Raw genomic sequence first — 12862 nt, 5'->3', positions numbered from 1 at the left:
CTCCTCACACCACCTCCTCCGCCATCTCCTCACACCACCTCCTCCGCCATCTCCTCACACCACCTCCTCCGCCATCTCCTCACACCACCTCCTCCGCCATCTCCTCACACCACCTCCTCCGCCATCTCCTCACACCCTCTTCCTCTACCAATTCCTCACACCCTCTCCTCTCACCCTCTCCTCTCACCCTCTCCTCTCACCCTCTCCTCTCACCCTCTCCTCACACCCTCTCCTCACACCCTCTCCTCTCACCCTCTCCTCTCACCCTCTCCTCACACCCTCTCCTCACACCCTCTCCTCTCACCCTCTCCTCTACTATTCTCTGCCATCTCCTCTCACCCTCTGCACTCTCTCCAACATCCTCCCTCTCTTATGTTGAATGAGACCCTGGCCTTGTTGCTTAGTCTGGCCCCATGCAGACCGGGGTTCCCTTCTGATCAACGTAAGAAACTAGAAGTAAACATAAAAGAGAAGCAGCAATAGCAGATATAATAAGGTTGACCAATACATCCCAACAAAGCTGCTACTGTGACTGACTAACACTGTTGCATTTTCAGCACTCGGAAAGCACAGTAAAGAAATATTCTAACGTATCAAGGCTGTTCGTAGTAGAAGGAAATGCGAGCCTTTTTTTTGATGGCCGCACATTGAAATCAATCCCGCTGCACACAACACTGTGTGCCGTCTCACTTGTTACCAGCAAAGCTTCATGAAGAGTGCCCAAGGATGGAAGACACTGAAGATGACAACTCAAATAACTACTCTAGCCAAGTCTGACAACCACTACACACTGTCAGAACAGAGTGTGACTGAATTCAACGGCACCCTTTGTCGCAACATTACTAATAGGAGTAGATTTCAATTGGTATCTTCTCTAATACTCCAAAAGGATGGAGAATACGCATTGTTAAATACTTGTCTAAACACTAAGGTAGTCTGTGTCAAACCATAAGACCTACCCCTTGTGTGGTTCCCTACAGAACAAGGAAAATATGTGAGCAATTTATAATAGTGTTCTGTTCCTGTAATACTAGGCAGTGTACTGTAAATATGAACAACTTGCAATGCATAGAGAGTATCGTTAGTACATGTGCATTTCCTTTACTGGGCCAAATAGAGATTTGAAAGTGAAGAGAGAAAGTATTCTATTGGCGGTTCAAAACCCTGAGGAGGAGGAGGATCATGCATCCTCAATGAATGAAATGCCAACGAAAAACATGTCTGCTACTGGTTTATTACTCATAAACCCAATCAGATTGAACCCATTCATGTCCATAACGGAAATGTATCATATCCTTTGGTACACTTCTCTGAGCTTACTGATGGACATTTTTTACCGGCCAAAGCATTTGTCTACAATATGAGGTTTTGATATTGTTCTATATTTAGCCTTTGGACACATGGGGTTAATGTCTTGTTCAAATGATCAGATCTTAATTTTTGGTACTGTATATACAGTGCCCTCCGTAATTATTGGGACAGTGAAGCATGTTTTCTTATTTTGGCTCTATACTCCAGCACTTTTGATTTGAAATGATACAAATGACTATACGGTTAAAGTGCAGACTGTCAGCTTTCACTTGAGGATATTTTCATCCATATCGGGTGAACTGTTAAGAAATTACAGCACTTTTTGGACCTGAAAATAGCTGTGTAGCGACGCTCCCCATCCAACCTGACAGAGCTTGAGAGGCTCTGCAAAGAAGAATGGGAGAAACTCCCCAAATACAGGTGTGCCAAGCTTGTAGCGTCATACCCAAGAAGACCCAAGGCTGTAATCACTGCCAAAGGTGCTTCAAAGTACTGAGTAAAGGGTCTGAATACTTATGTAAATGAGATAAATTGGGTATTGTGTAGATTGATGAGGGAAACAATTGTTTTAATCAATTTTGTAATAAGGCTGTAATGTAACAAAATGTGGAGAAAGTCAAGGGGTCTGAATACTTTCTGAATGCACTGTATATGTGGACATCTGCTCGTCAAACATCTCATTCCAAAATCATGGGCATTAATATGGAGTTGGTCCCCCCTTTGCTGCTATAACAGCCTCCACTCTTCTGGGAAGGTTTTCCACTAAATGTTGGAACATTGCTGCGGGGACTTGCTTCCATTCAGCCACAAGAGCATTAGTGAGGTCTTGTGGCTGATGTTGGGTGATTTGGCATGGCTCGCAGTCTGCATTCCAATTCATCCAAATTCAATGGGGTTGAGGTCAGGGCTCTGTGCAGGCCAGTCAAGTTCTTCCACACCGATCTCAACAAACCATTTCTTTACGGACCTCGCTTTATGCACGGGGGCATTGTCATGCTAAAACAGGAAAGGGTCTTCCGCAAACTGTTGCCAGAAAGTTGGAAGCACAGAAATGTCTATAATGTCAGCATTAAGATTTTTCTTCACTGCAACTAAGGGGCCTAGACCAAACCATGAACATTATTCCTCCTCCACCAAACTTCACAGTTGGCACTATGCATTCGGGCAAGTAGCATTCTCACCGAGGACAGATTATTTTTACGTGCTACGCACTTCAGCACTCAGCGGTCCCGTTCTGTGAGCTTGTGTGAACTACCACTTAGCGGCTGAGTCGTTGTTGCGCTTAGAAGTTTCCATTTCACAATAACAGCACTTACACTTGTCCGAGGCAGCTCTAGCAGGGTAGAACTTAGACGAACTGACTTGTTGGAAAGGTGGCATCCTATGACGGTGCCACTTTAAAAGTAACTGAGCTCTTCAGTAAGGCCATTCTACTGCCAATGTTTGTCTATGGAGATTGTATAGTTGTTTATGCTCGATGTTATACACCTGTCAGCAACGATACTTTTGTATATATAGTGTATTTTTGTTCCGTGTGAATATAATATATATCTATCTACATGTGATGCACCGATATTACATTTTTGGCCGATAGCGAAATCCAATATTTTGGTATCAATATTGGATACCAATATATGGAAAAAAATAAAATAAAACGATACCGATAACTGATATACATTTTTTTTGCTGCCTTTTAAGCATTCTAGTACAGTTAAATAGTTAACACACACACACACGGACGCAGCGGTCTAAGGCACTGCATCTCAGTGCAAGAGGCGTCACTACAGTCCCTGGTTTGAATCCAGGCTGTATCACAACCGGCCGTGATTGGGAGTCCCATAGGGCGGCGCACAATTGGCCCAGCGTCATCCGGGCCGTCAGTGTAAATAAGAATTTGTTCTTAACTGACTTGCCTAGTTAAATAAAAGGTTACACAAACAACTGACCAAAAATATATTTCGTTGGCATTTACGTATGTCCCCATTACCAGTAAAACATAATCAAAACCTATTTCTTTCACTTACTTGCTGTGCTGTTTCGTTGTTCATTTGTTCAGTCGTTTCATTCTCAACCAGGATTTCTATTGAACGCCGTTTGGGTCTTTGCGTGTCAAAAAGATACACGTCAAATAACACGACAATAGTTAGCTAGCTAACTATATAGCTAGGTGTCATCATCTAAAATAACCCTAATTTATAAGACAGTTCTTAATTGATTAATGGTGGTCGGACCCTACATCCGGCGCCGACAGAGATGGCCGCTTCGCTTCGCGTTCTCAGGAAACTATGCAGTATTTTGTTTTTTTTATGTATTATTTCTTACATTGTTACCCCAGGAAATCTTAGGTTTTATCACATACAGCCGGGAGGAACTTTTGGATATAAGAGCAACGTCAACTTAACAACATTACGACCAGGAATACGACTTTCCTGAAGCGGATCCTCTGTTTGGATCACCACCCAGGACAATGGATCGGATCCCAGCCGGCGCCCCAAAACAACGGTGCCGCAGGAGGGGCAGAAGAAGTGGTCTTCTGGTCAGGCTCCGTAGACGGGCACATCGTGCACCGCTCCCGAGTTTACTACTCGCCAACGCCCAGACTCTTGACAACAAGGTAGACGAAATCCGAGCAAGGGTTGCCTTCCAGAGAGACAGAGATTGTAACTTTCTTTGTTTCACGGAAACGTGGCTCACTCGAGACACGCTATCGGAGTCGGTACAGCCACCTGATTTCTTGTCGCATCGAGCAGACAGAAACAAACATCTCTCTAGTAAGAAGAAGGGCGGGGGGTATGCCTTACGATTAACGAGACGTGGTGTGATCATAACCACATACAGGAACTCAAGTCCTTTTGCTCACCTGACCTAGAATTCCTTACAATCAAATGTCGACCGCATTATCTACCAAGAGAATTCTCTTCGATTATAATCACAGCCGTATATATCCCCCCCAAGCAGACACATCAATGGCCCTGAATGAACTTCATTTGACTCTATGTAAACTGGAAACCACATATGCTGAGGCTGCATTCATTGTAGCTGGGGATTTTAACAAGGCTAATCTGAAAACAAGTTTTATCAGCATATCGAATGCTGGACCATTGTTACTCTAACTTCCGCGACAAATACAAAGCCCTGCCCCGCCCTCCTTTCGGAAAATCTGACCACGACTCCATTTTGTTGCTCCCAGCCTATAGACAGAAACTAAAACAGGAAACGCCCATGCTCAGGTCTGTTCAACGCTGGTCGACCAATCTGATTCCACGCTTCAAGATTGCTTCGATCACGTGGACTGGGATATGTTCCGCATAGCGTCGGACAACAACATTGATGAATACGCTGATTTGGTGAGCGAGTTTATTAGCAAGTGCATCGGTGATGTTGTACCCACAGCAACTATTAAAACCTTCCCCAAACAGAAACCGTGGATTGGTGGCAGCATTCGTGCAAAACTGAAAGCGCGAACCACTGCTTTTAATCCGGGCAAGGCGACCGGTAACGTGACCGAATACAAACAGTGTAGCCATTCCCTCCGCAAGGCAATAAAACAAGCTAAGGGTCAGTATAGAGACAAAGTAGAGTCGCAATTCAACAGCACAGACACGAGAAGTATGTGGCAGGGTCTACAGGCAATCACGGACTACAAAAAGAAAACCAGCCCCGTTGCGGACCACGATGTCCTGCTCCCAGACAAAGTAAACAACTTCTTTGCTCGCTTTGAGGTCAATACATTGCCAACGACACGGCCCGCTACCAAAACCTGCGGGCTCTCCTTCACCGCAGCCAACGTGAGTAAGCATTTAAACGTGTTAACCCTCGCAAGGCTGCCGGCCCAGACGGCATCCCTAGCCGCGTCCTTAGAGCATGCGCAGACCAGCTGGCTGGTGTGTTTACGGACATATTCAATCAATCCTTATCCTTATCTGATGTTCCCACATGCTTCAAGAGGGCCACCATTGTTCCAGTTCCCAAGAAAGCTAAGGTAACTGAGCTAAATGACTATCGCCCCTTAGCACTCACCTCCGTCATCATGAAGTGCTTTGAGAGACTAGTCAAGTGTCATATCACTTCCACCCTACCGGACACCCTGGACCCACTCCAATTTGCTTACCGCCCCAATAGGTCCACAGACAATGCAATCGCAATCACACTGCCCTATCCCACCTGGACAAGAGGAATACCTATGTAAGAATGCTGTTCATCGACTACAGCGCAGCATTTAACACCATAGTACCCCCCAAACTCGTCATTAAGCTCGAGACCCTGGGTCTCGACCCCGCCCTGTGCAACTGGGTCCTGGACTTCCTGACGGGCCGCCCCCAGGTGGTGAGGGTAGGAGGTTAGGAAACAACATCTCCACCCCGCTGATCCTCAACACTGGGGCCCCACAAGGGTGCGTTCTCAGCCCTCTCCTGTACTCCCTGTTCACCCATGCACGCCTCCAACTCAATCATCAAGTTTGCAGACGACACTACGGTGGTAGGCTTGATTACCAACAACAACGAGATTTTTTTTGTACAGCTTTGACAGTGCTACTATCTTTTTTGACACGCAAAGACTCAAACGGCGTTCCATAGTATGCATGTCATGAAGCTAATAGCAGTGACGCTATTACTGTGTAACTCCGGTAGGGCAACGTCTGAAAAATAGCGCACTTGGTTGTGTGTACCGGTGCTCAACCAGTCGGCGAAAGCCAACATCACCCACGACAGAGAACGGTTGATTGTCAAGGGCAATGAATTACATTATCTTGGCTTGAATGGATTTCGCCTTGGAGTTGTCTCACTGAAATTTTGTTACTCTTGCAAATGACTGCTTGACTGCTCGATCAACACAGCAGACATTGTGGGCTAGTTTAGGAATGCCGTGTTGCATTTATAGCGCAAAATTTTACGTGTTGTCATTACGTCATGTACCTTCGTTATATAGGTATGCACGTCAGCTTTGACATCGGTTTTGCACATTGGGCGTTAATCTAGACATCGGCCGATACCGGCATTTTTAGCTAATATCGGCCAATTACGATATGTTCACCGATATATAGTGTATCCCTAATATAAGGTCCAGGCAATCTATACAACTATTAAGATCTGATAATTTGAACATATTTACATGACTTTAATCATGAAATGTGTAAAAAACAGTAACCCCATGTGTCCAAAGACTAAATATAGTACAATACAGAAACAGCTGTAGTTCACAAACAATGAGTTGAATCATATATTTGGCATATTTGGGCTTAGAACAGGTCATCTGTGTTTACTATGTTGACACCAAATGTCATGCATTTTACACCAAACAGAATCTGTTCTGTGGCGTATTCTGATATTGTACTAAATATAGTTAGAGGATGTAAATTGGTTAAAAAAAGAGGTTCCTGGAACTAACTAGTGTGAAACAGAGAGGAAGTCTATCTTAGCAATGTAAACATTCATTGACTGTGCAATGAAAAGAACAAGTGTAACAGCTCAAAATGAAATGTGGCAATGAATTAAATGCACAGGCCCCAGTACACAGACTGAGTTTAGCATTCACAAGTCAGAAGCAGAGGAAGGAGCTCGATCCACTTTGAAGACTGACAACGACATTTCTCAGAAAAAAGACGGCGACGATTTAACCACATGCATAAATCATCAGGATCCCTAGAACCTTAGAACATGAAGCAAAGCATTGAGATGCGTATAGCCATGTAAGATACTATACTGTTGTATATTATGTGCCTGTTATGAAACAAGTGAGGTGACTGCAATGGAGTAGCTTTACTGATTCTTATGGGCGTGAGGTTAGGTCAACAAACTATCCATTCACTTTGAAAAGCAAGCTAATGAGGTGAGGTTGCAGCTAGAGGAAGGGGAGATTTGTTTGGGGATGAGGTAGTTTGACGGACAAGAGAGTGTTACTTACGTGGCATGATCCCCTGACTGACCAGTTCCTCACGGGTCCGTCTCTGCTGGAGTTTGAGCTGGAGCACTGCATAAGAGGGACAGCAAGAGGTCAGGTGAGTACACTACAGACAGAACCAGCAAGGGCAACAACCGATAGTGAAAACCTAAACGCCCTACAGTCAGTTTCCGTTCCGTGCTCTTCTCCTTGGGAGGAAATACAAGGCCGGTTACAGCCATGTTGTAAATTAATATAGTGCATCTTTCTGGGAGGTAGAAGCCAAGAGTTGAAGAGTAACCTACTCACTGCTCTTTTGGCCCTTGCTCTCTCCTCTCTCCCTCCCACAGAGTCGTCTGACAGCCGATACAGAGGTTATCAGAGGCAGGGAGGAGAAATAGCAGGCAGATGGTCCCTGTCACACACACACGCGCGCTTCCTGTTTCTACACTCAAACAGCAGCCGGGTTGTCGCGTTTTGACAACTTCTACCACACAGAGAGAGATAGAGAGAGCGACACTTCCACATGGCTTGAACAATGCTAATGCACAGAGGACTTCTTGTAAAAACAGGAAGGCCCACATTCACCACTCACAATTCAAAATAGAATGAGTTGTTATATTGAGAGGAGTATATGTACAGATAAATGGTAACACTTCTGTACTGAATAAATGTGTCTCGCTAACAGCTGCCTAATCTCAGCTGGACCAAGCCTATAGAAGGAACACAGAAAGCTAGTGATGGAGACCATGTTCTCATCACATCATCATTGCTATCCAGTGTTTACACTTCAGCCACAGTGAGCTGAGTGGACTCATGTAAGTGATTCCTGTCGGATGTGAAGTAAAGTAAACCTACATTGTCAGTACACGCATAAGCAGTTTTCATGAAATTAGAGATGTGATACTGTACATGTGAGGGGAAGTTAAGCTGTTACAGTATACTACATAGCCATACAGTATGTGGCCTGGTGTTCATGTGTGAGAGTATGATTGTTGGACCAGTCCATTGTACTGTACACAAAGTGATGCTGAGGTAGTTGTGTTTGTAGCTGGTCTGCTGCCTTCATGGGAACCACAGGGAAGCATACTGATTAATAGGTCAGAGTGAGATCAGTGTGGGCGATGTGTGACTTCTTTCTCATGGTCTCCGTCTCTCTCTGAGCTAAGCCTCTGTGGTTTTTCACATCTCTGACCAGCGTCAACATTTCTGACAGTCCTGGCTGTCGCCGCCTGGGCCAAATCTTCCTCTTTTCTCTTATATGGCTGCTTGACGTAGGACTCCCAATAGTCCCCTCAACGGGAGACGAGATGGGCTTACTGGGGGGAGGCACTCCTCCAGTGGCAGATGATTTGCTAGTTGTGCCAAGGACTGACAGGGGAATGGTGCCAGGTGCTTATACACAATCTTTTCTAGGCAAATGCTCACTCTGAAATGCCACAATTTGAATTCATTACCGTTCTCAGTATCTCAATGTGATGTAAACGAGAACATGACATTTTCCTACCACCTGTCCCTCTCCATATCTCCCTTTGTGCTCAATTTATGTATTGTCACCTTTCTCTGTGCGTCACTTCAAAACTTCCTGTGCACTTTTTCTACAAACGCCTATTCAATCGTTTACTACTTTGAGAATATTTTCAAAACCTTCCATTCCCTCCATCCCAACCCTGAGATGAAACCCATCCTTCTCCCTGCTGGTTTCTATTTGTGTACCACACTGTAATATCTGGGAACTCTATCTCTCTGCCCGGCCCAGCCTGTTGAGTTACAGGGAATATTACTGTAAATCACCCGACACTCAAACTGCTCCGAAGCAGAAATCTAAGGCCTGGGCTCGGCCTGGCTGAATGAGGGGACACATGTGAACAGACACCCTCCTCAATCAGGGCCAAGGTATGCTGTCCACCTTTGAAACTCTGTGAAGTCAAACTGGCTGCCAAGGCAGGTGCCTGTGGGTTACCGTATCATACAGTGTCTCTGAAAGACTGTACGTCTCAGTGCAAATAACCTCTCGGTAAATCACAGTCTGTCTCAATGGTTCCAAGTCCATCTCAGTGTCTCAAGCCTGTCCCTGTTTTCCCTCAGCGTCCATCTGTGTCTTAGTATCTAAACCCGTCTCTGTGTGTCACACTAAACACCACAGTATCTTCATCAGTCTCAGTACTTCTCACCTTAACTCAGTGGGCCAGCGTATCTGCCTCACAGCACATTTATGTTTCTCTAAAAGTCAGTGTGAGATTCTCAGTGTGTCACGACTAAATCTGTTCAGGCTCTTCTCGCTCCAACTCAGTTGGTGTCACGGTCCTGGCTGCACCCACAGGTGCCTGAGCATTGTCCACTGGGCACAGAATCCTGGCGCTGCCCCATCTGTACCGGGGCCAGAAGGTCCACTTAGTATCTGACCAGAAGCCCAGAAGACACCAGACACCCACTGAGCCGGCCTGAGCAGCATAACTCAATACACACGATTCACTGAGGAAAACGCAACTGTATAGCTGGGTGTGTTTAATGGAGAGCTATGAAACAAAAGCCAAGTAGAAAGAGTAAGGATAATAATTCTCCATAATGATGCTGTTTCAAAATATATATAACCAAACAAAGATATCAATGAAACCATATCTTCCACATCTCTTATTATAAAGAGTTTGTGTGTATGTGTGCGTGCATAATACGAATCCCACCTTCCCTCAGGCTCTGACAAGCCCGGCGTTCTAACTCCAATCGTATGCGTTGCTTATCCATGCTGTTGCTGATTGGAGGGTGCCCAAAAGAGGTGGAGTCTGTGTGAAGGGACGGGTTGGTGTCCAGCATGGTGATCAGGTTCAAAACAATAAATAAGTATTACTGAAAGACAGTGGTCCCATCAAATAATGTCCAAAACATTCAAATGTAACAAAAATAGAATTCTCTGTTCAGTTCAGTCCAATACAGTCAATATGTATTATCAGGTTTGTGATATCTTTTGGAAAAGTCACAGAGGTTCTGCTAAATATATTAATGCAGGATGTCGCCCGATGGACCAAAATAAGAGCATTAGAATAGAAACGGTCCTTGTGCAAGTGACAAAAATCATGAGAAGAGAGAAGTTTTCCAAAAGTCCATGTAAAGTGCTCTATACACAACTGTGTTCTCGCTGACCTCTCCTCTTTCTCTTGTTTTTTAGCAAACAAAGTTCAGAATAGTTCAGAAAAATGCCCAAATCTCATTGAAAAAACAAAACCAAATGAAAAAGATGGAAAAAATAAACACTGGCTTGCAGTGGAAATGTACAGCTGCTATGAGTTTCAAGAGCCAGTATCTACTGCAGCAAGGCGAGTGAGTGAGGTGAGTGTGTGGGTCTGTGAGTGTGTGTCAAATTCCTGTGAATCCTTGATCAAGCACTGTCACAGCTGTTGCTGCACCCACTCACTCCGCCATTGACAGACACCGACACATTTCAGCTAAACCTTTTCCTCCTAACCACAATCAAATACTTCCCCCTTGGCACCTCTGCTCATTAGTGACAACATAAGAGTGCACACCTGTGAGCTTTGTTCACAATCTAGACGCCCCATATTCAACTGGCGGACTGCGGTCCGGATCCGGGTCCCAGACGGGGTCAATACAGGCCGCGGGTCCAGACTACAAAATAAATAAATATAAACTCAGCAAAAAAAGAAACGTCCTCTCACTGTCAACTGCATTTATTTTCAGCAAACTTAACATGTGTAAATATTTGTATGAACATAAGATTCAACAACTGAGACATAAACTGAACAAGTTCCACAGACGTGACTAACAGAAATGGAATAATGTGTCCCATTTCTGGGGGGAATGGCCCTAGCCCTCACCCTCCGATCCAACAGGTCCCAGACGTGCTCAATGGGATTGAGATCCGAGCTCTTCGCTGGCCATGGCAGAACACTGACATTCCTGTCTTTCAGGAAATCAAGCACAGAACGAGCAGTATGGCTGGTGGCATTGTCATGCTGGAGGGTCATGTCAGGATGAGTCTGCAGGAAGGGTACCACATCAGGGAGGAGGATGTCTTCCTTGTAACACACAGCATTGAGATTGAGCTTGTTGTCATTGCAGGCAGTCTGATGATGCTGTGACACATCGCCCCAGACCACGACAGACCCTCCACCTCCAAATCGATCCTGCTCCAGAGTACAGGCCTCGGTGTAACGCTCATTCCTTCGACAATAAACGCGAACCCAACCATCACCCCTGGTTAGACAAAACCGCGACTCGTCAGTGAAGAACACTTTTTGCCGGCCTGTCTGGTCCAGCGACGGTGGGTTTGTGCCCGTTGGAAACGTTGTTGCCGGTGATGTCTGGTGAGGACCTGCCTTACAACAGGCCTACAAGCCCTTAGGCTGAGAGAGGCTGGACTATTGCGGACAGTCTGAGTACTGATGGAGGGACTGTGCGTTCCTGGTGTAACTCGGGCAGTTGTTGTTGGCATCCTGTACCTGTCCCACAGGTGTGATGTTCGGATGTACCAATCCTGTGCAGGTGTTGTTACACGTGGTCTGCCACTGTGAGGACGCTCAGCTGTCCGTCCTGTCTCCCTGTAGCGCTGTCTTAGGCGTCTCACAGTACGGACATTGCAATTTATTGCCCTGGCCACATCTGCAGTCCTCATGCCTCCTTGCAGCATGCCTAAGGCACGTTCACGCAGATGAGCAGGGACCCTGGGCATCTTTCTTTTGGTGTTTTTCAGAGTCAGTAGAAAGGCCTCTTTAGTGTCCTAAGTTTTCATGACTGTGACCTTAATTGCCTACCGTCTAAACTGTTAGTGTCTTAACGACCGTTCCACAGGTGCTTGTTCATTAATTGTTTATGGTTCATTGGACAAGCATGGGAAACAGTGTTTAAACCCTTTACAATGAAGATCTGCAAAGTTATTTGGATTTTTACGAATTATCTTTGAAAGGGTCCTGAAAAAGGGACATTTCTTTTTTTGCTGAGTTTCTTTTTTGGAAGTAGGTCAGGCTTTGACCCCTGGTATCATATAAAACACACATAAGACATGGAAACATTTGTAGAATTGCAGAAAATTTGCTTTAAACAGCAACAAAATAAAATGCTCTGCCCCATGCAAAATTGTGGGAAATTAGCTTTAAAACTGCAAGATTTTCTCTACGCCAACAAGAGGGTTGTGAACAGTTTGGGGTCACATGGGTTGCGAGGTGGGGGTTTGTTACTACGCCGATAAATGACAAAATCCATCCGGACCTTTGCCCCCTAGGAGATTACTATTTCAAATAGTACTTTAGTACCCTTGATGTAGGCAGACGGCATAATGGCCTCACCCTGATGTAGGCAGACAGCATAATGGCCTCACACAGTACCCTGATGTAGGCAGACGGCATAATGGCCCCACACAGTACCCTGATGTAGGCAGACAGCATAATGGCCCCACACAGTACCCTGATGTAGGCAGACAGCATAATGGCCCCACACAGTACCCTGATGTAGGCAGACAGCATAATGGCCTCACACAGTACCCTGATGTAGGCAGACAGCATAATGGCCTCACACAGTACCCTGATGTAGGCAGACAGCATAATGGCCCCACACAGTACCCTGATGTAGGCAGACGGCACAATGGCCCCACACAGTACCCTGATGTAGGCAGACAGCATAATGGCCCCACACAGTACCCTGATGTAGGCAGACGGCA

The 12862-nt window shown here is 45.4% G+C and overlaps 1 protein-coding gene across 7 annotated transcripts in view; it reads right to left on the bottom strand.

Moving 5' to 3' along the window:
* Positions 1–12862, bottom strand: part of LOC115199851 (myocardin-related transcription factor A) — a 44390-nt gene that overhangs the window by 15461 nt on the left and 16067 nt on the right. For 3 of the 7 annotated variants that reach the window (XM_029762348.1, XM_029762366.1, XM_029762374.1), the window contains exon 4: positions 7216–7281. In XM_029762348.1, the coding sequence (XP_029618208.1) occupies positions 7216–7281 (66 nt within the window). The other 4 variants (XM_029762356.1, XM_029762393.1, XM_029762402.1 and 1 more) reach the window with 4 other exon arrangements.

The sequence above is a fragment of the Salmo trutta genome, chromosome 1 (genome assembly GCF_901001165.1).
Source record: "Salmo trutta chromosome 1, fSalTru1.1, whole genome shotgun sequence".
In the NCBI taxonomy this organism is placed as follows: Eukaryota; Metazoa; Chordata; class Actinopteri; order Salmoniformes; family Salmonidae; genus Salmo; species Salmo trutta.
Note: the sequence above shows the minus strand (reverse complement) of the source record. Positions and strands in the feature narration are given on the sequence as shown.